This window comes from Rhinoraja longicauda, chromosome 3, assembly GCF_053455715.1.
Source record: "Rhinoraja longicauda isolate Sanriku21f chromosome 3, sRhiLon1.1, whole genome shotgun sequence".
In the NCBI taxonomy this organism is placed as follows: Eukaryota; Metazoa; Chordata; class Chondrichthyes; order Rajiformes; family Arhynchobatidae; genus Rhinoraja; species Rhinoraja longicauda.
The window spans coordinates 96,242,505-96,268,947 of record NC_135955.1 but is presented as its reverse complement, the minus strand read 5'-3'; the positions used below and the strand labels follow the sequence as shown (position 1 = coordinate 96,268,947).

At 48.0% G+C, this 26,443-nt stretch overlaps 2 protein-coding genes across 13 annotated transcripts in view; both read left to right on the top strand.

Annotated features, from left to right (window-relative positions):
- The window catches only part of LOC144592200 (sorbin and SH3 domain-containing protein 2-like), a 369,491-nt gene extending 352,559 nt beyond the window's left edge, over positions 1–16,932 (top strand). For all 12 annotated transcript variants that reach the window (XM_078396703.1, XM_078396699.1, XM_078396698.1 and 9 more), the window contains one exon: positions 13,587–16,932. In XM_078396703.1, the coding sequence (XP_078252829.1) occupies positions 13,587–13,648 (62 nt within the window). In that variant the 3' untranslated portion in view covers positions 13,649–16,932. The remainder of the gene's footprint in view (positions 1–13,586) is intronic.
- LOC144592496 (uncharacterized) lies at positions 4,946–7,390 on the top strand. The gene is made up of 2 exons (XM_078397096.1): positions 4,946–5,259; positions 5,541–7,390. The coding sequence occupies exons 1-2, from the start codon at positions 5,001–5,003 to the stop codon at positions 6,581–6,583; spliced, it is 1,302 nt and encodes a 433-aa protein (XP_078253222.1). The 5' UTR covers positions 4,946–5,000; the 3' UTR covers positions 6,584–7,390.
- Positions 16,933–26,443: the final 9,511 nt, after the last annotated feature.

Below are 26,443 nucleotides of genomic sequence, written 5' to 3'. Positions count from 1 at the left end.
AAAATAAAACAATATAATCACACACGATATTTTCTGACCGAAAAAAAAAGGTGTAGGCAGAAGCCAAAGCTTATTGTGCCTACCCTTAGTAGAAACATAGAAACATAGAAAATAGGTGGAGGAGTAGGCCATTCGGCCCATCGAGCCTGCACCGCCATTCAATATGATCATGGCTGATCATCCAACTCCGTACCTGCCTTCTCTCCCCATACCCCCTGATCCCTTTGGCCACAAGGGCCACATCTAACTCCCTCTTAAATATAGCCAATGAACTGGCCTTCAACTACCTTCTGTGGCAGAGAATTCCACAGATACTTAACAAAATATATATATTTTTAAAACACAACATCATAAGTCAGAAGCAGATAAAGAAAACATAGAAAGAAACACAAATATAGTCAAGAACCATCATTTCTATCTTGTCAGTCTTTTCTCAGTGCTGATCACATATTTTGTATCTTTCAAATATAATATTTTTGAACATGTTCTTGAATTTACACATATGACTACACTCTTTTAATTCATTGTTGCAACTATTCCATGAATTAACCCCTTTTAACAGTCACACATCTATGTTTCACATTTGTTCTTACCCTCATTTTTTCAAATATATAATTACCCCTGCTCTCCCTCACTGAAAACAAACCTTGGATGCAATCAGGATGTGTTTTCCGTGAATCCCATGCGATCCAACCTTCCAGAGCAGCCTGCCATGGGGAACCTTGTCGAACGCCTTACTGAAGTCCATGTACACAACATCTACAGCTCTGCCCTCATCGACCTTCTTGGTCACGTCTTGAAAAAACTCAATCAGATGTGTGAGACACAACCTCCCACGTACAAAACCATGCTGACCGTCCCCAATCAGCCCTTGCCCGTCCAAATGCCTGTACATCCAATCCCTCAGAATACTCTCCAGTAACTTACCAACTACAGATGTTAAGCTCACCGGCCTATAGTTCCCAGCATTTTCCCTGCAGCCCTTCTTGAAAAGAGGCACAACATTTGCCCCCCTCCAGTCTTCCGGCACCTCTCCTTTATTTAAGGACGACTCGTAAATTTCAACCAGGGCTCCCACAATTTCCTCTCTAGTTTCCCACAATGTCCTCGGATATATCTGATCAGGCCTTGGAGATTTGTCTGCCTTTCGTACACGACAGTACCTTCAGTACTTCTTCCACAGTAACCCTGACTGCTCTCAAGACACTTCCAGTGACTGCACCAAGTTCCACCGTCCTGTCTTTCTCCTCGGTAAACACAGAGGGGAAATACTCATTGAGGACCTTGCCCGTCTCCTGTGGCTCCACACAGAGGTGACCGCCTTGGTTCCTGAGAGGCCCCACTCTCTCTCTAGTTACCCTTTCCCCCCTTGTGTATTTATAAAACCTTTTGGGATTGTCCTTAATGCCGCCCGCCAGAGCTATCTCCTGACCCCCCCTTTGCCCTTCTGATCTCCTTTTTTAGTTTACTCCTTACTCCCCAAAACTCCTCCAAGGATGCACTTGATCCCAGCTGCCTATACCTGTCCCATGCAGACAATAGACAATAGGTGCAGGAGGAGGCCATTCGGCCCTTCGAGCCAGCACCGCCATTCAATGTGATCATGGCTGATCATTCTCAATCAGTACCCCGTTCCTGCCTTCTCCCCATACCCCCTGACTCCGCTATCCTTAAGAGCTCTATCCAGTTCTCTCTTGAATGCATTCAGAGAATTGGCCTCCACTGCCTTCTGAGGCAGAGAATTCCACAGATTCACAACTCTCTGACTGAAAAAGTTTTTCCTCATCTCAGTTCTAAATGACCTACCCCTTATTCTTAAACTGTGGCCCCTTGTTCTGGACTCCCCCAACATTGGGAACATGTTTCCTGCCTCTAACGTGTCCAACCCCTTAATAATCTTATACATTTCGATAAGATCTCCTCTCATCCTTCTAAATTCCAGTGTATACAAGCCTAGTCGCTCCATTTATTCACAAAAAGCTGGAGTAACTCAGCAGGTCAGGCAGCATCTCGGGAGAGAAGGAATGGGTGACGTTTCGGGTCGAGACCCTTCTTCAGTCTGATGTCAGGGGGGCGGGACAAAGGAAGGATATAGGTGGAGACAGGGAGATAGAGGGAGATCTGGGAAGGAGGAGGGGAAGAGAGGGACAGAGGAGCTATCTGAAGTTGGAGAAGTCGACGTTCATACCACCGGGCTGCAAACTGCCCAGGCGAAATATGAGGTGCTGTTCCTCCAATTTCCGGCGGGCCTCACTATGGCACTGGAGGAGGCCCATGACAGAGAGGTCAGACTGGGAATGGGAGGGGGAGTTAAAGTGCTGGGCCACCAGGAGATCAGTTGCGTTAATGCGGACCGAGCGCAGGTGTTCAGCGAAGCGATCGCCTAGCCTGCGCTTGGTTTCGCCGATATAAATAAGTTGACATCTAGAGCAGCGGATACAATAGATGAGGTTGGAGGAGGTGCAGGTGAACCTCTGTCTCACCTGGAAAGACTGTTTGGGTCCTTGGATTGAGTTGAGGGGGGAGGTAAAGGGACAGGTGTTGCATCTCGTGCGGTTGCAGGGGAAAGTGCCCGGGGATGGGGTGGTTTGGGTAGGAAGGGACGAGTGGACCAGGGAGTTATGGAGGGAACGGTCTCTGCGGAACGCAGAGAGGGGAGGGGATGGGAAGATATGGCCAGTGGTGGGGTCCTGTTGTAGGTGACGGAAATGTTGGTGGATGATATGTTGGATCCGCTGGCTGGTGGGGTGGAAGGTGAGAACGAGGGGGATTCTGTCCTTGTTGCGAATGGAGGGAGGGGGAGCAAGAGCGGAGCTGCGGGATGTAGAAGAGACCCTAGTGAGAGCCTCATCTATAATGGAGGAGGGGAAGCCCCGTTTCCTGAAGAACGAGGACATCTCTGACGCCCTAGTGTGAAACACCTCATCCCGGGCGCAGATGCGGCGTAGACGGGGGAATTGGGAGTAGGGGATAGACTTTTTGCAGGGGACCAGGTGGGAAGAAGTGTAGTCCAGATAGCTGTGCGAGTCAGTGGGTTTGTAGTAAATGTCCGTCACTAATCTGTCTCCTGTGATGGAGATGGTGATGTCCAGAAACGGGAGGGAGATGTCGGAGATAGTCCAGGTATATTTAAGGGCAGGATGAAATTGGGTCTAACAGGGACGTACACATCCTGAGCTTTCCTCAGCACACTTTTAAAAACATCCCACGTGGCCGATGTCCCTTTCCCCTCTAATAACCTGCTCCAGTCGACTTGAGCGAGACCTTCTCAAAGTTGGTCTTACCCCACTTGAGCATTTGAACACGTGGGCCCTCTCCGTCCCGATCCATAACTATCTTAAACCTAATCGAACTGGTGTCACTTGCCCCAAAAGGCTCCTCCACACACACTTCATTAACTTGCCCTTCCCAATGTCCCAACACTAGATCCAGCGTTGCCCTCTCTTGTGTGGGGGCCCCCACACACTGCTTGAGAAAACTCTCCGGAACACTTTTGAGGAATTGCGCCCCATCTGAACCCTGCACACTATGATTTTCCCAGTCTATATTGGGAACGTTAAAATCCCCCACTACAACAACCATGTTCCCAATGTTGGGGGAGTCCAGAACCAGGGGCCACAGATTAAGAATAAGGGGTAGGCCATTTAGAACAGAGATGAGGAAAAACTTTGTCAGTCAGAAAGTTGTGAATCTGTGGAATTCTCTGCCTCAGAGGGCAGTGGAGGCCAATTCTCTGAATACATTCAAGAGAGAGCTAGATAGAGCTCTTAAGGATAGTGGAGTCAGGGGGTATGGGGAGAAAGCAGGAACGGGGTACTGATTGAGAATGATCAGCCATGATCATATTGAATGGCGGTGCTGGCTCGAAGGGCCGAATGGCCTACTCCTGCGTCTATTGTCTATTGTCTATTGTCTAACCTTATTTGACCTGCAGCTGTCTGCAATCTCCCGGCACATTTGTTCTTCTAATTCCCGTTGCCTACTTGGGGATCTGAGTAACACCCTAACAAGGTGATCATAGAAAACATAGAAAATAGGTGCAGGAGTAGGCCATTCGGCCCTTCGAGATAGTTCATCACTGATAGTTTTAGATAAACAGCTCTACATTACTTTATTCTGGAGACTTGTGTGCTCTGCGATTTAGGTTGAAACTACCAAAAATAAGTTTGCTTTATATAGAGGAAGGATACGTTTGTATGAAATATCACGTTTGGATTACAGCCAGGAAAGTGTGAATTGATTACTGACTAAACTTGCAGTTGAAGGGGGATGATAAACTTGCAGTTGAAGGGGGATGATAAACTGAGTAGTGAACGTTGAACGTTGAAAGTCCTTTGGGAAATTATCCTGTCGGTAACATATCCATTAAGTGTTAGATTTAGATTTTAGCTTTGGACTGAGAGATGCAGAATGGAAACAGTTCCATCGGCCCAGCGAGCCCACGGTGGGCATCAATCCCTGGCTCACACTAGTCGTACGTTGTCCCACGTTCGAATCCACTCCTTACACACCAAGGGGGGAAATTTTCATCCACAAACCCGCACGTCTTTGGAGTGTGGGTGGAAACCGGAGCGCCCGGAGAAAGCCCACGCGGGTCCCGTGGAGAACGTGCGGACTCCGTGCGGGCAGCAGCAGAGGTCAGGGTCTCCGGCGCTGCGAGGCGGCAGTCCTACCCGCTGCGCCAGGGGGCCGCCCTAAGTGAGCCATCCTTGCCTTGAGTCCACACCGTACGGGGAAAAAAACACACACAAATCAAAACCAGTTCCTGGCCTCCAGAGCCGCCACTGCCCTGAAACGCTTCACAATCTCGCAAAATTAAACTTCCACGAACGAAACACGCAAACCGGAGCTCACAAGGAGATGTCGAGGGCCGCAGTTGTCCGAGATTGAGGTCTTATTGTTGTCAAAACATTTTGCCACATCTCAAGAGACTTTCCTAGGAACATCCGTCCGCATTGACACCAGCTCCAGGAGGAAGGACGTTTGGCGTTTGGAGAGCAATGACCCGTCAACGAGGGAGTAGGACTCAATCCCCCAACGTTTTTGTTCGAACTGCACGCAAGGAATGGATTAAAGGCATCAACTGGCACTGTCGACCTGCGGGGCGGGATAAGGAAGGCAGAGGCCGCTGGAATTGGAAGAGGAGCGGAAACGGGGCAAGGAGGGATGAACGGACCAACCGGCAAAAAAAACCCACAAAAAAAACTTTCTTTGTACCTCAAACCAAAACGTCAACTACGTCGGGGTCATGTGCACCTGGTAAGTTCACCTTACCATCTACTACCATGCAGTTCCCCACGAGCGTAAACTATAATGGATGATGATGAGTGTAACGTGCGCAGAATGTGTTGTAACCCCTCCCCCCCCCCCCGCACGACGCATGTACCCTGAGTGGTCTTCCTGTGCAGTGGCCGCCTACACTTAGCCTGTGTTTCTGTAAGGGCCCCTTCCAAATGGCACCTGCCTGACTGCCGTTCGTTCCCCCAGCGAGTGTGCACGTAATAAAGTCGTCGTGTCTTGTCCTTATTTTGTCTTCCCAGATTGTCAGTTGCCTCTGCTTGCGGAATCCTCCGTTGGGAAGAGCGCGGAGCAGCGGCCGGGACCCCAGAAGTGCCCCCCTGGCGACGAGCTCGCGCCCCCCGCACCCAGCGGAGTCAGTCCATTGACGGAAGGCGGCGCCGACCCCCGGGACAAACCCCCTCAGACCCAGTCGCCCAACTCCGACTCCTCGGGGGGGATGAGCTGGACGTATCTCAAACCCCTGGGCGGCACGGAGCCAGAGAGCGAAGTGATGAGTTTGATGGGCGGGGAGGAGATGGCCCTGGCGTCTCCGGCGACATCCCAGAACCCCATTGCGGACAAGACCCCTTCTCCGGTCCCCCCCGAGGCGCTCGGTCAGTGCGCGCCCCCCCTGGGGCCCGAGCGCGTGGACGGGTGCGCCCCGCCTTCCCACGATTTCCTGGAGGCGTCGGGCGGGCCGGCCAAGGCCGACGCTGGCGAAGAGGCGGACAAGGGGCCGTGCGAGATGCAGGTGGAGGTGGCCGGCTTCCTCGGGCCGCCGGGCGAGTTCCTGGAGCAGATGATGAGCGAGGACCCGACCGACGTGGAGGCGGCCAGCCAGGAGAAGAGCTGCCAGAAGCAGGAGCAGGACTCAAGCCTGCTGGCCCTCTCCGCCACCTTCGGCATGCTGGTGGACGAGGGCATGCACCTGCTGCGCAAGACCATGGACAACGTGCACTCCAGCGTGCAGTCGGGCAACAAGCAGATGCACATGGACATGGTGCACCTCCACAACGTCATCCAGGTGGGCTGGGTGCAGCTGGCCGAGCAGATGAGCTCGCTCATCAACGTCCTCACCACCCTGGTGCAGAACCAGCAAACCTCCTCCACCCTGCTGCGAAACGTGGCCCTCCAGAGTACCATCGCGATATCGGAAAGGCATTTCCCAGACTACCTCGGCTGCACCTCCGGCCGAGTGACTGAAGAGCTACTACCCCAGGCACGCCTCCTCGCCGAAGAAACACTGTGTCGTACCTCTGTGGACAAGCCATCTCCCAGCCATCCCAATACTGAAAGATATTAATGAAATGCCCTATGTTACCCCCTTTTTTTTCCCTCAAAAATACACGTATTCTGCACAGTGATTACGGTGGTGGAACTGTTTCTGAGTAGTACGTATACAAAACCGTGAGAGGAATACTCCGCCTGAAGAAGGGTCTCGACCCGAAACGTCACCCATTCCTTCTCTCCCGAGATGCTGCCCGACCCGCTGAGTTACTCCAGCGTTTTGTGAATAAATAGAGGAATACTGTAGATCGCTAGATGCACAGAGTCTTTTACCCAGAGTAGGGGAATCGAGGACCAGAGGACACAGGTTCAAGGTGAAGGGGGAAAGATTTAATAGGTAACTTTTTCACACAGAGAGAGAGAGGATGGTGGGAGTACGGAACGAGCTGCCAGAGGAGGTAGTTGAGGCTGGGACTATCCCATCGTTTAAGCAGCAGTTGGACAGGTACATGGCTAAGACAGGTTTGGAGGGTTATGGACCGAGCGCAGGCAAGTGGGACTAGGGTAGCTGGGATATTGTTCGCTGGTGTGGGCAAGTTGGGCCGAAGGGCCTGTTTCCACACTGTATCACTCTGTGACGTACTTTATTAATTCAACGGGACAGGCAGCATCTCTGGAGAGAAGGAATGGGTGACGTTTTGGGTCGAGAGCCTTCTTTGGACTGAGAGTCAAGGGGGAGTTGAAGTTCTCTAACTTCAAGCAACCCTTCCTTTCCATCTCTCTCCGTTCCCCACCCTGCTTCTCCGACCAGTTTCACTGTCCTCCTTGTCACCTTCCCCTCGGCAAACAATGAACCGTTCAATATTTCCTCATCACTGTCTGCTTTGATCTGTCCTTTCCACACCCTACCCTTCCATGAGTTAGATAGAGCTCTAGGGGCTAGTGGAATCAAGAGTTAGATAGAGCTCTAGGGGCTAGTGGAATCAAGAGTTAGATAGAGCTTTAGGGGCTAGTGGAATCAAGGGATATGGGGAGAAGGCAGGCTCGGGTTATTGATTGGGGACGATCAGCAATGATCACAATGAATGGTGGTGCTGGCTCGAAAGGCCGAATGGCCTCCTCCTGCACCTATTTTCTATGTTTCTATATCTAGACTCCCGCTCCCCTGACTCTCAGTCTGAAAAAGGGTCTTGACCCGAAATGTCTCCTATTCCTTTTCTCCAGAGTGCTGCCTGTCCCGTTGAGTTACTCCAGTATTTTGTGTATGTCTTCGGTTTAAACCAGTTCTTTCCTACACAGTCCATACTCTTATTTATGGTTTTGCACCAGAATAGAACGGTATAGAAGGCATTGGGTATGCTTGCTTTCATCGGTCAGGGCACTGAGTATAAAAGTCAGGATGCAGTCTTATAGGATGCGTAGAATAGGAACTGCAGATGCTGGTGTATGCCAAAGATTGACACAGAGTGCTGGAGTAACTCAGCGGGTCAGGCAGCATCTCTGGAGAACACGGATAGGTGATGTTTCAGGTCGAGAACCTTCTTCAGACTTAAGAAGGGTCCCGACCCGAAAAAAAGTCACGCATCCTTTTTCTCCAGAGATGCTGCCTGACCCGCTGAGTTACTCCAGCACTCTGGGAAACGTCACCTATCCATGTTCTCCAGAGATGCTGCCTGACCCGCTGAGTTACTCCAGCACTCTGTGTCTATCTCCAGCATTATAAGACTTTGGTGAGGCCGCACTTGAATACATTTTGAATTGAATACATTTTATTAGCCAAGTACGTATACATACATAACAAGGAATTTGCCTTGGTGCTTTGCTCGCAAGTAACAACACGATATACAGTGGACAATTGTTCTGGTCGCTTAGTGGAGGCTTTGGAGAAGGTGCAGAAGAAGCTTACACGAATGATGCCCGGGTTAGCTGAGGGCAGAGGTTGGACAGATTGGATGGTTTTCCCTGGAATGCCGGAAGTTGCGGGGAAACCAGATAGAAGTATATAAAATTGTGAAAAGAGAAGGTAGATAGTCAGAACCTTTCAAACCCAGGACCCTGTCATATGTTGAAAGACTGGAGCGACTAGGCTTGTATACACTGGAATTTAGAAGGATGAGAGGGAATCTTATCGAAACGTATAAGATTATTAAGGGGTTGGACACGTTAGAGGCAGGAAACATGTTCCCAATGTTGGGGGAGTCCAGAACAAGGGGCCACAGTTTAATAATAAGGGGTAGGCCATTTAGAACAGAGATGAGGAAAAACATTTTCAGTCAGAGAGTTGTGAATCTGTGGAATTTTCTGCCTCAGAAGGCAATGGAGGCCAATTCTCTGAATACATTCAAGAGAGAGCTAGATAGAGCTCTTAAGGATAGCGGAGTCAGGGGGTATGGGGAGAAAGCAGGAACGGGGTACTGATTGAGAATGATCAGCCATGATCACATTGAATGGCGGTGCTGGCTCAAAGGGCCGAATGGCCTCCTCCTGCACCTATTGTCTATTGTCTATAGGATGTAAATATTAAACTCTGGAGGGTATAGCTTTAAGCTGAGAGGGTCAAAGTTTAATGGAGATGTAAAGGGTAAACTCTTTTTTACACAGAGAGTGGTGGGTGCCTGGAACACGCTGCTGGGGGTCGTGGTTGAGGCAGATGCGATAGTGCTATTTAAGAGATTAGTGGATATGCAAGGAATGGAGGGATATGTATTATGTGCTGGCAGATAAAGGTTGATCGTGGCATCATGTTCGACACAGACATTATAGGCTGAAGGGCCTGTTTCTGCGCTGTACTTATCTATGTTCTATGTTCTAATAGAACAGAACTCCAATAGAGTTAGATAGAGCTCTAGGGGCTAGCAGAATCAATGGGATACGGGGAGAAGGCAGGCACGGGTTACTGATTGTGGATGATCAGCCATGATCACAATGAATGGCAGTGCTGGCTCGAAGGGCCAAATGGCCCCCTCCTGCACCTATTTTGTATGTTTCTATGTTTCTAACATAAAAGCATCTAAAGGCATATTCATCATCTTTCTCGGTCAAAAGAGCCAACCTGCAATCACACATCTTCCATCTGCATTATTCTATACATCTGTAATACTCTTGTTTTTGTCGAATCCTCACTTGTGTCTCCCTTGTTGTCGTTCCTCCATGTTAATTCTTTGTGCGTACAATAAACCTTTCAGTGTGATGTCTGTCCACGTTCTTGGTGGGTCTCGGACTGCTTTGAAATAACTTGGGCCGAGAGGCAGCAAAGTGAAGCCGTGTGCCTTTCTGCAGAGGGGCACGGCCATTCCCAGATACCCAGGTTCGATCCTGACCTCGGGTGGCTGTCTGTGCGGAGTTTGCACGTTCTCCCCGCGACAGCGTGAGTTTTCCTCCGGGTTCTCGCGATCTCCACCCACATCCCAAAGACGTGCGGCCCTCTGTGTAAATTGCCCCCTAGTGTGCAGGGAGTGGATGAGAAAGTGGGACCATGTCGAACTGGCACGAATGGGTGATCGATGGTCGGTGTGGACTCGGTAGGCCGAAGGGCCTGTTTCATTGCTGTATCTTCCAATCGACTAATCAACCAATCAATCAATCAATCAATCAATCAATCATTCGCAGGCTGTGTGTTGACGTGTGGGAGAAACATGGAAGTGCAGATACTGGTTTACATAAAAAATATTCGAAGTGTCGGAATAACTCAACAGGTCAGCAGGGGTCTCTGTAGAACACGGATAGGTGACATTTTTGGTCAGGAACCTTTATCAGACTAAAGAAGGGTCCCGACCCGAAACGTCACTTCCATGTTCCCCTGCTGCTTTCATAAGTGATAATCAGCAGAATTAGGCCATTCGGCCCATCGTCTACTCTGCCATTCAATCATGGCTGATCTATCTCTCCCTCCTAAACCTTTTCTCCTGCCTTCTCCCCCATAACCCCTGACACCCGTACTAATCATTGCCTGACCCGCTCAGTTACTCCAGCAGTCTGTGTCTGTATTTGTGTTAGAATACTACAGTTGGTATACCATTAGTATACTACTATTTTTGTGTTAGTATACTAATCCTTGCCTACCTGCTCAGAATGTCTTAAGGTCATAAGAGACTGGAACAGAATTAGACCATTCGGCCCATCAAGTCAACTCCGTCGTTCAATCACGGCTGATCTATCTTTCCCTCTGAACCCCATTCTCCTGCCTTCTCCCCATAACCCCTGACACCCGTACCATCTATCTCCACCTTAAAAATAACCGTTGACGGCCTCCACAGCCTTCTGTGGCAATGAATTCCACAGATTCACCACCCTCTGACAAAACAAATTCCTCCTTCTTAAAGGAACGTCCTTTAATTCTGAGACTATGGCCTCTGGTCCCAGACTCTCCCACTAGTGGAAACATCCTCTCCACATCCACTCTATCCAGGCCTTTCACTGTTCGGTAAGTTTCAATGAGGTCCTCCCTCACCTTTCTAAACTCCAGCGAGTGCAGGCCCAGTGTAGTCAAACGCTCATCATAGGTTAACCCACTCATTCGTGGGATCGTTCTTGTAAACCTCCTCTGGACCCTCTCCAGAGCCAGCACATCCTTCCTCAGATATGGGGCCCAAAACTGCTCATAATACTCCAAATGCGGCCTGACCAGCGCCTTATAGAGCCTCAGCATTACATCCCTGTTTATGTATTCTAGAAGTCCTTGATTTAATGGAATTGAATACTTTATTGTCAAGTCACAGTGAAATTCTTTGCTTGCATACCCAAGGTATGCAAATAGTCACCACGTAAAGGGCGCGGACAAAGTTATTAAGCACCCCTCTTCAAATAAATACCAGCATAGCGTTTGGCTTCCTTACCACTGATTCGACTTGCAAATGAACTTTTAGGGAATATATATATATATATATTCCCTAAAAGTTCATTTTGTCAGCGCCCTTTATATATATATACACACACACACACAAACATTTGGCTTAATATTTACCAATAGAACTTCACTGTGCTATTGGCCCTAAGCCATGGCTAGTGATTAAGTGGGCTTCCGTATCTTGACAAACATATCATCCATGTGTGGCTAATGTTACTGTTTGGGCAGCATAGTGGCCTAGTGGTAGAGTTACTGCCTCACAGCGCCAGAGACCCCGGTATGATCCTGACTACGGTTGCTGTCTGTACGGAGTTTGTACCTTCTCCCTGCGACCGCGTGGGTTTCCTCCGGGTGCTCCGGTTTCCTCCCACACTCCCACACATTTAGAAGGATGAGAGGGGATATTAGCAGGATGAGAGGGGATCTTATAGAAACATATAATTATAAAAGGACTGGACAAGCTAGATGCATGAAAATTTTTCCAAATGTTGGGGGAGTCCAGAACCAGGGGGCCACAGTCTTAGAATAAAGGGGAGGCCATTTAAAACTAAGGTGAGAAAAAACTTTTTCACCCGGAGAGTTGTGAATTTGTGGAATTCTCTGCCACAGAGGGCAGTGGAAGCCAAATCACTGGATGGATTTAGGAGAGAGTTAGATAGAGCTCTAGGGGCTATGGGGAGAAGGCAGGCACGGGCTACTGATTGTGGATGATCAGCCATGATCACAATGAACGGCGGTGCTGGCTCAAAGGGCCGAATGGCCTCCTGCACCCATTTTCTATGTTTCTACTCCCAAAGAAGTACAGGTTTGAAGGGTAATTGGCTTGGTGTAATTGTAAATTGTCCCCAGTGTGTGTAGGATAGTGTTAATGTGCGGGGATCGCTGGCAGGTGTAGCCGAAGGACCTGTTTCCACGCTGTGTCTCTAAACTCTATTTAAAAAGAACCTCAGGAAAATATGAGGTTCAGTTTCAGTTTTAGTTTGTTTAAAACTGGGGTGAGAAAAAACTTTTTCACCCAGAGAGTTGTGAATTTGTGGAGACCGATTCACTGGATGAATTTAAAAGAGAGTTAGATAGAGCTCTTGGGGCTAGCGGAATCAAGGGGTATGGGGAGAAGGAAGGCACGGGTTACTGAATGTGGATGATCAGCCGCGATCTCAATGAATGGCGGTGCTGGCTCGAAGGGCCAAATGGCCTCCTGCACCTATTTTCCATGTTGCTATGTTTATTGTCACGTGTACTGAGGTACAGTGAAAAGCTTTTGCTGCGTGCTAACCAGTCAGCAGAAAGACTGCGTGATTACAATCGAGATACATGATTACAACTGAGCGTTGCTTATTGCAACACAATCTGAAGAAGGGTCTCGACCCGAAACGTCACCCATTCCTTCTCTCCCGAGATGCTGCCTGACCTGCTGAGTTACTCCAGCATTTTGTGAATAAATACCTTCGATTTGTACCAGCATCTGCAATTATTTTCTTACACTACCTGTTGCTTATTATAGACAATAGACAATAGGTGCAGGAGGAGGCCATTCGGCCCTTCGAGCCAGCACCGCCATTCAATGTGATCATGGCTGATCATTCTCAATCAGTACCCCGTTCCTGCCTTCTCGCCATACCCCCTGACTCCGCTATCCTTAAGAGCTCTATCCAGCTCTCTCTTGAATGCATTCAGATAATTGGTCTCCACTGCCTTCTGAGGCAGAGAATTCCACAGATTCACAGATTTTCTCTGACTGAAAAAGTTTTTCCTCATCTCCGTTCTAAATGGCCTACCCCTTATTCTTAAACTGCGGCCCCTGGTTCTGGACTCCCCCAACATTGGGAACATGTTTCCTGCCTCTAACGTGTCCAACCCCTTAATAATCTTATAGGAAAATAACTGCAGATGCTGGTACAAATCGATTTATTCACAAAATGCTGGAGTAACTCAGCAGGTCAGGCAGCATCTCGGGAGAGAAGGAATGGGTGACGTTTCGGGTCGAGACCCTTCTTCGGACTGAAGAAGGGTCTCGACCCGAAACGTCACCCATTCCTTCTCTCCCGAGATGCTGCCTGACCTGCTGAGTTACTCCAGCATTTTGTGAATAAATCCCTTAATAATCTTATTGCGCGATTGTTAATGAAACTGTTAAGCGCCGAATGAGACGAGAACGCTGTTGGGGATTACAGGCTAACGGCCGAGACGCCCCGAATGTAATGGTGTTTGCCCTTTTTCTCTCCAATCACAGGGACCTCTCGGCGATCCAAGCGCTTTGGCACCTTTCCAGGGAACTACGTGAAGAGGCTGTAAAAACGCACGCACATTTTTGCATCCACCATGAGTCTAGCACGGTGACCCCTGCAAGCTCTCATTAAAAACAAGTCGCAATCTATAAACTCTGAAAGGAGAACCTTTTGTGAAAGTGGTGAGTGGTTGGCTGCAGCTAAGTTCAGAAGCTCTGCGCGTCCCGGCCAGTAACGAGGACATTTCTAGACACAAAGCGTTCTGGTTGTGTGGCCCGGCGCTGCTCCACGATGTCTCAAGAGCATCTGTTTTTGATTTGTTATTGTTGTTATTATTATTGTTAAGGTGCACTTATTTTAATTTTCCCTATGTACGTGGTTATAGTGAATGCTTATTTATTCCACTCACAGCAGGAGCGCACGGTTTGTGTTGTCAACTAACTTTAATTACAGATGATTTTTGTCACCAATGTAGAATAAATGCTTCATTCATTCATCCATTCATTCAGCATGTACAGTATTTCACCAGTAACTTGTTAAGCTGCAATAATTTGTCACTTTGAAAGCAGAAAGCGGGGAGATAAGTAGTTTTCACTCTTTCCTAACTAGTTCATGGTTTATTTTGCTGCTAATGAATAGGATAGGACCGAGATGAGAACGTTTTTTTTTCACACAGAGAGTGGTGAGTCTGTGGAATTCTCTGCCACAGAGGGTAGTTGAGGCCAGTTCATTGGCTATATTTAAGAGGGAGTTAGATGTGGCCCTTGTGGCTAAAGGGATCAGGGGGTATGGAGAGAAGGCAGGTACGGGATACTGAGTTGGATGATCAGCCATGATCATATTGAATGGCGGTGCAGGCTCGAAGGGCCGAATGGCCTACTCCTGCACCTATTTTCTATGTTTCTATGTTTCTATAAGGAATGAGTCACAGCCGTGATTTGTACCGGTGGTTGGGGAGATCCATCTGGGCTATTTCCCACCTATTCTACTTTCAGACTGGTGGGCTGGAAAATAGTACAATGAAGATTTGTAAAATGCATTGCAGAGATGGTTCAACTTTGCCACCAGTCTTTGAGGCAAGTCATGTCCAGGTTCTGCCGGCCTGAATTGTGGTATTTAAACGTCGTAGAATGGAAATGTTTTTAATTTTGACGTGACTGCATTTTGGAAGTTGATGTAGGATCAAGGTTATAGAGGCGCGAGGCGAGATGTTTTGTCAGTATCGATTCGAACCATGCCATCTTTAAGAGCTTTGAAAAGCAGGAGAACCTATGCAAGGTTTGAAATTCGCTTCTTTGACGTCCATTAAGTATTATTCACGGTTTGCACACAGCCAAGCTCGATCAAGGAACCCCACCTGAAACGTCACCGATCCATGGTCTCCAGAGATGCTGCCTGACCCACTGAGTTACTCCAGCACTCTGTGAAATGCCACCTATCCATGTTCTCCAGAGATGCTGCCTGACCCGCTGAGTTACTCCAGCACTCTGTGAAACGTCACCTACCCATGTTCTCCAGAGATGCTGCCTGACCCGCTGGGTTACTCCAGCACTTTGTGTTTAATACTCCTTCAGAGATGGGAGATTTCCCTCTCTTCATCCCAAATGTTTTCAAAGTTCATAAGATCATAAGTGATGGGAGTAGAATTAGGCCATTTGGCCCACCAAGTCTACTCTGCCATTCAATTATGGCTGATCTATTTCTCCCTCCTAACCCCATTCTCCTACCTTCTCCCCATAACCCCTGACACCCGTAATAATCAAGAATCCTTCTTGATCCTTCCCTAATCAGGAAAGTTCCTGGAAGAAATTATTTGTATATTAAACATAGAAAATAGGTGCAGGAGTAGGCCATTCGGCCCTTCGAGCCAGCACCGTCATTCAATATGATTATGGCTGATCATCCAAAATCAGTACCCCGCTCCTGCCTTCTCCCCATGTCCCTTGATTCCGTTAGCCCTGAGACCTATGTCTCACTCTCTCTTGAATACAATAAGCAATAAGCAATTTGCAATAAGAAGCTGGAGGCTGAAACTTTGAGAGCAGAGGCAAAGATGGGAATGAAGGTTTCTAAAGAGTGGCCCAATATTGGTGGAGCCTCCTAATAAACATGCAGTTTTCTGGATAAAACATTTAGAAGGCATCATCTAAGCACGGTGGCGCAGCGGTAGATTTGCTGCCTCACAGCGCCAGAGACCCGGGTTCCATCCTGACTACGGGTGCTGTCTGTACGGAGTTTGTACGTTCTCCCCGTTCTCCCCGTGACCCGCGTGGGTTTTCTCTGTGAGCTCCCGTTTCCTCCCACACTGTAGGATAGTGCTAGTGTACGGGGGGAATCGCTGGTTGGCACAGGCTCGGTGGGCGAAGGGCCTGTTTCCCCGCTGTATTCTCTAAAGTCTAAATCTAAGCCACTTCCAGCGTTTTGAATAATGGCGTGGCTTCGTAATAAGATGTGTCATTTCTGGACAAAACATTGAGAAGGCGTCATCTGAGCTGCTCCGTTTGTCTAAAGTTTTTTTTATTAAGAATCTGAGCAGTGCGTACCCGAAACTGAAATGGCAAACTGATTGCCAAGATTGGGCGCGAGCGAACAGGCGAGACGAAGGATGCGTTAGTGGAGCTGCACCTTAGTTCAATACAAGTGTGAGAGTTTTGATTTCTTTCACGGACGCTCGAGTTCGCGACAGTGTTTGTATCCTCCATTTTGTGTACATGTGTATATATATATAAGTCTGCTTTTACCTTCTTGTACAGATGTTTTATTTGTGGTAGTTTTCAAACAAAAAACCACAAAGTCACTACCTTTTTGGAAACTTTTGTAAGTCTCTGTCTTATTCTCCGACCCCTTTTTACTAATGTTCGCCACCCTTGCCAAGCGCAAGCACATTTAGACAGTGCGAGTCTGTACGATAGTATTTTATGGCAGAGAGTTTTGCAAACATAGTGTGACCAGCAACAAAAAAAAAGCTAACTGTACATATATCTTTATAGAGATTAATGGGAGATGGAAAAAAAAAATTGTCTGGATTGATTTAACAATACTCTTTGATTACAACCATAATTGAAGGCATTAATGTTGCGATTCTGAAGCTTCAACTTTTGACTGTGGTTTACAGCATGCAGCACTGCTGTGAAATCAATTCCTTTCCTCTTTTATGATGGAATGGCCCACATTTGTCGCCTGTATAATGAAACTCTTTCTATGCTCTGTAATCGATCTTAGAAAATCTCGTTCGTAACTGGACACCAATTGATTCATTTTGATGCAATGGGAATTCCTTACAGAGGAAGCAATTTAACCTTTTTGTGGGTTTTTTTGTGTATTCCAATCCGTAATAAATTTTTGCCTGAACTGAAGTTCTTGTTTTATTGTTGTCGTTTGGTTCGAAATTTAAAGATCAATGTTGTCAATTTGGAAAGGGGGGGGCGGAGATAGGGTTGCCAACTTCCTCACTCCCAAATAAGGGACAATGGGTGACGTCACCGCCCCGCGCCCCACGTGACCTCACCCAGCCAGCGGCCATGTGCTCCCGCTCCACCAACGGCGGCCGCACGGGCCGGGAGGCGGTTTGCTACGCAACCTCCGTTCGGCCGTGCCCAGGCCTCCGGGCCTACACTGTCCAGGACTACAGCGGCCTACAGTGTCCAAGCATACAATGCCGAGGCCTACAGTGCCTGGGCTTACTGTGTGCGGGCCTACAGTAACCGGGCCTACAGTGCCCCGGCCTACAGTGTCCGGGCCTACAGTGTCTGGGCTTACAGCGCCCCCCCAGGCCTAATACAGGACAAGGGCACCTAATACGGGACAAACCAATTTAGCCCAAATACGGGATGCCCTGGTTAATACGGGACAGTTGGCAACCCTAGTCGGAGAGGATTTACGAGGATGGTACCAGAGCACTATGAGGGCCTAAGCTATAGGGAGAGGATGACTCTATCCCATGGAGCGCAGGAGAATGAGGGGTAACTTACAGAGGCGTACAAAATCATAAGAGGAATAGATCGGGTAGGCGCACAGATTTGCCCAGAGTAGGGGAATCAAGAACCAGAGGGCATAGGTTTAAGGTGAGGGGGGAAAGATAGGATCCTGAGGGGTAACCTTTTCACACAAAGGGTGGTGAGCGTATGGAATGAGCTACAAGAAGATGTAGTTGAGCCAGGTATTATCGCAATGTTCAAAAACATTTAGACAGGTACATGGACACGTTAGAGGCAGGAAACATGTTGAGTTGTGAATCTGTGGAATTCTCTGCCTCAGAAGGCAGTGGAGGACAATTCTCTGAATGCTTTCAAGAGAGAGCTGGATAGAGTTAAGGATAGTGGAGTCAGTGGGTATGGGGAGAAGGCAGGAACGGGGTACTGATTGAGAATGATCAGCCATGATCACATTGAATGGTGGTGCTGGCTCGAAGGGCCGAAAGGCCTACTTCTGCACCTATTGTCTATTGTGTATTGTCTAAGTTCCTTGGAACCATCATCTCCAGGGACCTTAAATGGGGGGGCCACCATCGACTCCACAGTCACAAAGACCCAACTTCCTGCGGCAACTGAAGAAACACAATCTGCCACAGGCAATGATGGTCCAATTCTATACTGCTATCATTGAGTCCGTCCTCGCCTTCTCCATCATGGTCTGGTTTGGCTCAGCCACCAAGCACGACATCCGGAGGCTGCAACGGATCGTTCGCATAGCTGAGAAGGGTGTTGGCTGCAACCTTCCACCCCCCCATTGACGAACTGTACACTGCAAGGGCCAGGAAGCGAGCGGGCAAGATCATCTCTGACCCCTCTCACCCTGGCCACAAACTCTTCGAAGCACTTCCCTCTGGAAGACGACTCCGGACTGTCAAAGCAGCCACAGCCGGACATAAAAACAGCTTTTTTTCCCCACGAGTGATAGCTCTACTCAACAACCAAAGTCTGTAGTCTCTTTTTGCTCTGGTTTATTTCATTCTTCACATGTTTAAACTCTAATGTTTTATTCTTAATGTTTTATGCTTTATTCTTAATTGTTTACTATATGTCCATGTTGTTACTTGCGAGCGGAGCACCAAGGCACATTCCTTGTATGTGTACATACTTGGCCAATAAACTTATTCATTCATTCATTCATGGAAGGGAGGTTGGTTTGTGTGGGCTGTGTCCACAATTCTCTACCATTTCTTGCGGTCTTGGATGGAGCTGTTCCCAAACCACGCTGTGATGCATCCCGAAAACAATGCTCTCTACAGTGCATCTGTAGAGCTGTTGCTGAATTTTCGAAGCCATCTGGAAGTAGAGGTGTTGTTCTAAGGAAGTAAAAGCATTGGACTAAGGAAGTGGAGAGGTTGGACTGAGATACATGGTGGTGGTTTGTGTCCCAATCCATCGCACCAACAGATGTTTCCTGGACATGTGTCACTGCTGAAACTGCTGCTTTAGATGGGACCAGCCTCTGGCATTACGAGGATGTTGCAAGGGCCAGAGGGCCTGAGTTACAGGGAGAGAGGTTGGGCAGGCTCGGACTTGGACACAGGAGGCTGATTTTACAGAGGTGTGCAAAATCATGACTAGGAACCTGAGGGGTAACGTTTTCACACAACTGAGGTAAGAAGAAATTCTGAAAGCTTTGCAGGTATATTGTTTAGGAAAATAACTGCAGATGCTTGTACAAACCGAAGGATTTCAGAATGAAGAAGGGTCTCGACCCGCAACGTCACCCATTCCTTCTCTCCAGAGATGCTGCCTGACCCGCTGAGTTACTCCAGCATTTTTAGATACCGCAGGTATATTGTTTTGTACTGTATATATATGACTTGTATATGTCCAAGTTTATCAAGTGAAATTTTTATATGTTAAAGCTGACAATGTTTGTTTAGGGTCAGAGGTCAAATATGCCACAGAGGGCAGTGGAGGCCAAATCACTGGATGGATTTAAGAGAGAGTTAGATAGAGCTCTAGGGGCTAGCGGAATCAAGGGATACGGGGAGAAGGCAGGCACAGGGTTACTGATTGTGGATGATCAGCCATGATCACAATGAATGGCGGTGCTGGCTCGAAGGGCCAAATGGCCTCCTCCTGCACCTATTTTCCATATTTCTATGTTTCTGTGTTAACCCTGTGCATTCACCCCAATAAATTCCCTTCCTAGAACACAGAGCGTAAAACAGTGCCGTACATAAAAAGGCCCTTCGGCCCACAATGTCTGTGCTGAACATGATGCCAAGATCAACTCATATCTGCCTGCATATAATCCATACCCCTCCGTTCCCTTCCAGAATTTGATATGCTTCTCAGGGACGGCACGGTGGCGCAGCGGTAGAGTTGCTGCCTTACAGCGCCAGACAGACAGGTTCCATCCTGACTATGGGCGCTGTCTGTACGGTGTTTGTACGTTCTCCCCCGTGACCCGCGTGGGTTTTCTCCGAGTGCTCCGGTTTCCTCCCACACTCCGACAGCCGTGTGCGTTTGCAGGTTAATCGACTTCTGTAAGCTGGTGTGGGATAGAACTTGTGTGCGGGCGATCGCCGGTCGGCGCGGACTCAATGGGCCGAAGGGCCTGTTTCCACGCCGTATCTCTCTATAAACGATAGAAATCCCCCCCCCCAAAAAAAATGCTTAAAATAAATGACTCGTGCTCAAATGACACGAACTTTAAATGCAACTATGTTAAGTATTCGTATAATTTCATACTTAAATGTTCACATTGTCAACTAATTAAATCATCCAGCAGGCTCCGAGCCAAAATATTACGTAAGCATTTGCTATTCATTAGATTTTGCAGTGTAATTTGCTTCTGGACATTTACAAAAGGTCACTCGTGGTCGATGAACTCCTTAGCTCATCATATTAGGCGACCAAACAGCGTGAGAGATGTCAACTAAATTCAGTCAACATGCTTGCCCTCCTGAACAGGTGGTTATTGCTGGGGCGATGATGCATAACTTAGTCATCTTGTGTGCAGTTAGACTCCAACCATCCCGTCAGCACATGTAAACCGAGCTCAAGAATGGGCCAGACATTGCAGTAAAATACCACCTGTTGCTTTTAGAAACATAGAAAATAGGTGCAGGAGTAGGCCCTTCGGCCCTTCCAGCTAGCACCGCCATTCATAGAAACGTAGAAACGTAGAAAATAGGTGCAGGAGTAGGCCCTTCGGCCCTTCCAGCTAGCACCGCCATTCATAGAAACGTAGAAACGTAGAAAATAGGTGCAGGAGTAGGCCCTTCGGCCCTTCCAGCGAGCACCGCCATTCATAGAAACGTAGAAACGTAGAAAATAGGTGCAGGAGTAGGCCCTTCGGCCCTTCCAGCCAGCACCACCATTCAATATGATCATGTAGCATAAGAAGATAACTGCAGATGCTGGTACAAATCAAAGGTATTTATTCACAAAATGCTGGAGTAACTCAGCAGGTCGGGCAGCATCTCGGGAGAGAAGGAATGGGTGACGTTTCGGGTCGAGACCCTTCTTCAGACTCTTCTTCTTCAATATGATCATGGCTGGTCATCCAAATTCAGTACCCTGTTCCTGCTTTTTCCCCCATATCCCCTGATTCTGTTAGCCTTAAGAGCTATATCTAACTCTCTTGAATACGTCCAGTGAATTGGCCTCCACTGCCTTCTGTGGCAGAGAATTCCACAAATTCACAACTCTCTGGGTGAAAATATTTTTCCTCATCTCAGTCCTAAATGGCCCACACCTTATTCTTAAACTGTGACCACTGGTTCTGGACTCCCCCCCAACATCGGGAACATTTTTCCTGCATCTAACCTGTCCAATCCTCTAAGAATTTTATATGCTTCTTTAAGATCCCCTCTCATCCTTCTAAATTCCAGCGAATACAAGCCCAGTTGACCCATTCTTTCATCATATGTCAGTCCCGCCATCCCGGGAATTAACCTGGTGAACCTACGCTGCACTCCCTCAATAGCAAGTATGTCCTTCCTCAAATTTGGAGACCAAAATTGCACACAATACTCCAGGTGCGTTCTCACCAGGGCCCTGTACAACTGCAGTAGGACCTCCTTGCCCCTAAACTCAAATCCTGTCGCAATGAAGGCCAACATGCCATTGGCTTTCCTGCAAGCTTACTTTCAGTGACTGATGTACAAGCATGCCCAAGTCTCGTTGCACCTCCCCAACTCCTAATCTGTCACCATTCAGATAATAATCTGCCATCCTGTTCTTGCCACCCAAGTGGATAAGCTCACATTTATCCACATTATACTGCATCTGCCATGCATCTGCCCACTCACCCAACCTGTCCAAGTCGCCCTGTAGCATAGCATCCTCATCGCAGCTCACACTGCCACCCAGCTTTGTGTCATCCGCAAACTTAGAGATGTCACATTTAATTCTCTCATCTAAATCGTTAATATATATTGTAAATAATTGGGGCCCCAGCACCGAGCCTTGCGGCACCCCACAAGTCACTGCCTGCCATTCTGAAAAGGACCCGTTAATTCCTACTCTTTGCTTCCTGTCTGCCAACTAGTTCTATAACCATGTCAATACCCTACCCCCAATAACATGTGCTCAAATTTTAACACTACATTCTTGTGTGGGACTTTGTCAAAGGCTTTTTGAAAGTCCAGATACACCACATCCACTAGCTCTCCCATATCCATTCTATTTGTTACATCCTCAAAAAATTCCAAAACATTAGTCAAGCATGATTTCCCCTTCATAAGTCCATGCTGACTTTGACCGATCCCATCACTGCTTTCCAAATGTGCTGCTATAACATCTTTAATGATCGACTCCAGCATCTTCCCCACTACCGATGTCAGGCTAACTGGTCTATAAGTCCCCGTTTTCTCTCTCCCTCCTTTCTTAAAAAGTGGAGTTACATTGGCCACCCTCCAGTCCACAGGAACTGATCCAGAGCTGAGAGAAAATTGGAAAATGATCACCAATGCATCCACGATTTCTAGGACCACCTCCTTGAGTACTCTGGGATGCAGACCATCAGGCCCTGAGGATTTATCTGCCTTCAGTTCCAACGGTTTACCTGACACCATTTCCTGACTAATGTAGATTCCCTTCAGTTCCTCCCTCCCACTAGATCCTCGGTCCCCTAGTATTTCCAGGAGATTGTTTGTGTCTTCCTTAGTGAAGACAGAACCAAGGTACTCGTTTACTCGCTGGAGACTCAGGTTCGACCCTGACTACGGGCGCCGTCTGTACGGAGTTTGTACGTTCTCCCCGTGACCTGCGTGGGTTTTCTCCGAGATCTTTGGTTTCCTCCCACACTCCAAAGACGTACAGATATGTAGGTTAATTGGCTGGGCAAATGTAAAAAATGTCCCTAGTGGGTGCAGGATAGTGTTAATGTGCGGGGATCGCTGGGCGGCGCGGACCCGGTGTCTCTGCGCTGTATCTCTAAATCTAAATCTAAAAAAATTTAACTGTTCTGCCATTTCCTTGTTTTCCAATATAAATTCACCTGTCTCTGACTGTAAGGGACCTACATTCGTCTTCGCTCATCTTTTCCTTTCTTTCTTTCATGCTCCTTCTTAATTAACCCCTTTGTCCTCCTCTGTTGAGTTCTAAACTTCTCCCAGTCCTCCAGTTTGCCACGTCCTCTGGCCTCTTCCTTGGATTCAACACTATCCTTGATTTCCCTCGTCAGCCACGGTTGAGCCGCCTTCCCAGTTTTATTTGTTTCGCCAGACAGGGATGAACAATTTCTGGAGCTCATCCATGCGGTCTTTGAATCTTCCCCATTGCATCTCCACTGCCAACCCTCTAAGTATAATTTGCCAGTCTATCCTGGCCAATTCCCGTCTGGTGCCTTCAAAGTCTCCTTTCTTTAAGTTCAGGACCCCAGTCTCTGAATTAACCGTGTCAATCTCCATCCTAATGCAGAATTCCACCGTGTTATGTAGAAAAATAACTGCAGATACAGGTACAAATCGAAGATATCACAAAATGCTGGAGTAACTCAGCAGGTCAGGCAGCATCTAGGAGAGAGGGAATGGGTAATGTTTCGGGTCAAGACCCTTCTTCTGAAGAAGGGTCTCAACCCGAAACATCCACCATATCATGTGGATACACCATAAATACACTGGAATTTAGAAGGATGAGAGGAGATCTTATCAAAACGTATAAGATTATTAAGGGGTTGGACACGTTAGAGGCAGGAAACATGTTCCCAATGTTGGGGGAGTCCAGAACAAGGGGCCACAGTTTAAGAATAAGGGGTGGGCCATTTAGAACGGAGACGAGGAAAAACCTTTTCAGTCAGAGAGTTGTGAATCTGTGGAATTCTCTGCCTCAGAAGGCAGTGGAGGCCAATTCTCTGAATGCATTCAAGAGAGAGCTGGATAGAGCTCTTAAGGATAGCGGAGTCAGGGGGTATGGGGAGAAGGCAGGAACGGGGTACTGATTGAGAATGATCAGCCATGATCACATTGAATGGCGGTGCTGGCTCGAAGGGCCGAATGGCCTCCTCCTGCACCTATTGTCTATTGTCTATTGTCACTGTTGCCCAGGGGACTTTGCACAACAAGATCGCTAACTGTTCCTTCCTCATTACACAATACAGAGAATAGCCTGTCCTCTAGTCGGTTCCTCTACATATTGGTTTAAAAAACCATCCCGTATACATTCCAGGAAATCCTCCTCCTCAGTGCTGCTACCAATTTGGTTGGCCCAATCTAGATGTAGATTAAAGTCACCCATGATAACCTGAGTACCTTTGCTACACACATCCCTAATTTCCTGCTTGATGCAATCCCCAACCTCCTTACTGCTGTTTGCTGGTCTGTATACAACTCCAACTTGCGTTGTCTGCCCTTGGCTATTTCGCAGTTCTACCCGTACCGGTTCCACAGCATCCAAGCTAATCTCTCTCCTTGCTACTGCATGAATCCCCTCTTCAACCAGCAATGCCACCCCACCTCCTCTTCCTTTCTATCTATCCTTCCTGAATATCGAACACCCCTGCATGGTTAGCTCCCAGCCTTGGTCACCCTGGAGCCATGTCTCCGTAATTCCAACTATATCATATTCCTCAACTGCTAACTGCGCATTCAATTCACCCACCTTATTTCCGATGCTCCTCGCATTGAGGCACAAAGCTTTCAGGTCTCATTTTTCTTATCTCCCTTCTACCTTTTGCTTCCGTCCTCCTTTTACGACCCTCTGTCTCCTTGCATTGGTTCCCGTGCCCCTGCCCTGTTAGTTTAAACATGACCTTTCTTACACTATTTCCCGTTAACGGGAGCACGTGGCCGCTGGCTGTGTGAGGTCACGTGGGGCGGTGACATCACCTTGTCCCGTAGTTGGGAGTGAGGAAGTTGGCAACCCTAACTGAAGTATACATCTATATTTTTGGTGTACTCTGAATCCTACCCGCCTCTCTTCTTCGCACTATCACCTTCTCATTCCTTCATGATGCAAAATACAGACGATAAACAGTTGCATTTCTGCCCTTGTATGTCAATGTTCTTAACTTAGCAAACGTCGTCATGGCAACACTTCCCAAAAAAACATTACAGAAATCATAGTAACTTAGTGCATTGGAAGATTAATTTGTTTCCCTGATCCCGTCCCGTGATTAATAGCCATCGGCACCAGTGAGCAAAATGGCCTGGGAATTCTTTCCACTGATTGTTTAGTTTCTAGTTTAGTTTAGAGATACAGTGCGGAAGCAGGCCCTTCGGCCCACCGGGTCCGCGCCGACCAGCGATCCCCGCACGCTGATACTATCCCGCACACACTCGCGGCTATTTACGTTTGCACCAAGCCGATTTACCTACAAACCTGCACGCCTTTGGAGTGTGGGAGGAAACCGGAGCACCCGGAGAAAACCCACGCAGGTCACGGGGAGAACGTGCAAACTCCGGACAGACGGCCACCCGTGGTCGGGATGGAACCCGGGTCCCTGGTGCCGTAAGGCAGCAACTCTACCGCTGCGCCACCAAAGATGGACACAAAAAGCTGGAGTAACTCAACGGGTCAGGCAGCATCTCTGGCGAGAGAAGGAATAGGTGACCTTTCGGGTCGAGACCCTTCTTCAGACTGAGAGTCGGGGGGTGGGGGGGGGGGGGAGGGGAAAGGAGAGATATAAACGGTGATATAGAAAAACTGAACGAAAGATATGCAAAATCAGCGGATCAAGGAAAGATGGAGCCCACAATGGTCCATTGTTGGTTGTGGGGTAGGTAATAATGAGTTATACAGGCAGCGAAACTCAACAGGACGACAGTGAAACTAGTACGTTGACCAGGGTTGGGGAGGGATGGAGAGAGAGAGAGGGGATGCAAGTGGTACTTGAATGTGAGAGAAATCAATATTCATACCACTTTCTTAGTTTGTTGTCACATGCATCGAGGTACAGTGAAAAGCTTCTTTGTTGCGTGCTAGCCAGTCGGCAGAAAGGCAACACATGATTACAATCGAGTTACTCCCAGTGTATGGATAGAGGGAATAACGTGAATAACATTTAGTGCAAGGTAAAGTCCAGTAAAGTCCAACTAAAGATAGTCCGAGGGTCTTCAATGGGATAGGTAGTAGCTCAGGACCGCTCTCTGGTTGTGGCAGGATGGTTCAGTTGCCTGATAACTGCTGGGAAGAAACGTATAAGATTATTAAGGGGTTGGACACGTTAGAGGCAGGAAACATGTTCCCAATGTTGGGGGAGTCCAGAACCAGGGGCCACAGTTTAAGAATAAGGGGTAGGCCATTTAGAACTGAGATGAGGAAAAACTTTTTCAGTCAGAGAGTTGTGAATCTGTGGAATTCTCTGCCTCAGAAGGCAGTGGAGGCCAATTCTCTGAATGCATTCAAGAGAGAGCTAGATAGAGCTCTTAAGGATAGCGGAGTCAGGGGGTATGGGGAGAAGGCAGGAACGGGGCTACTGATCGAGAATGATCAGC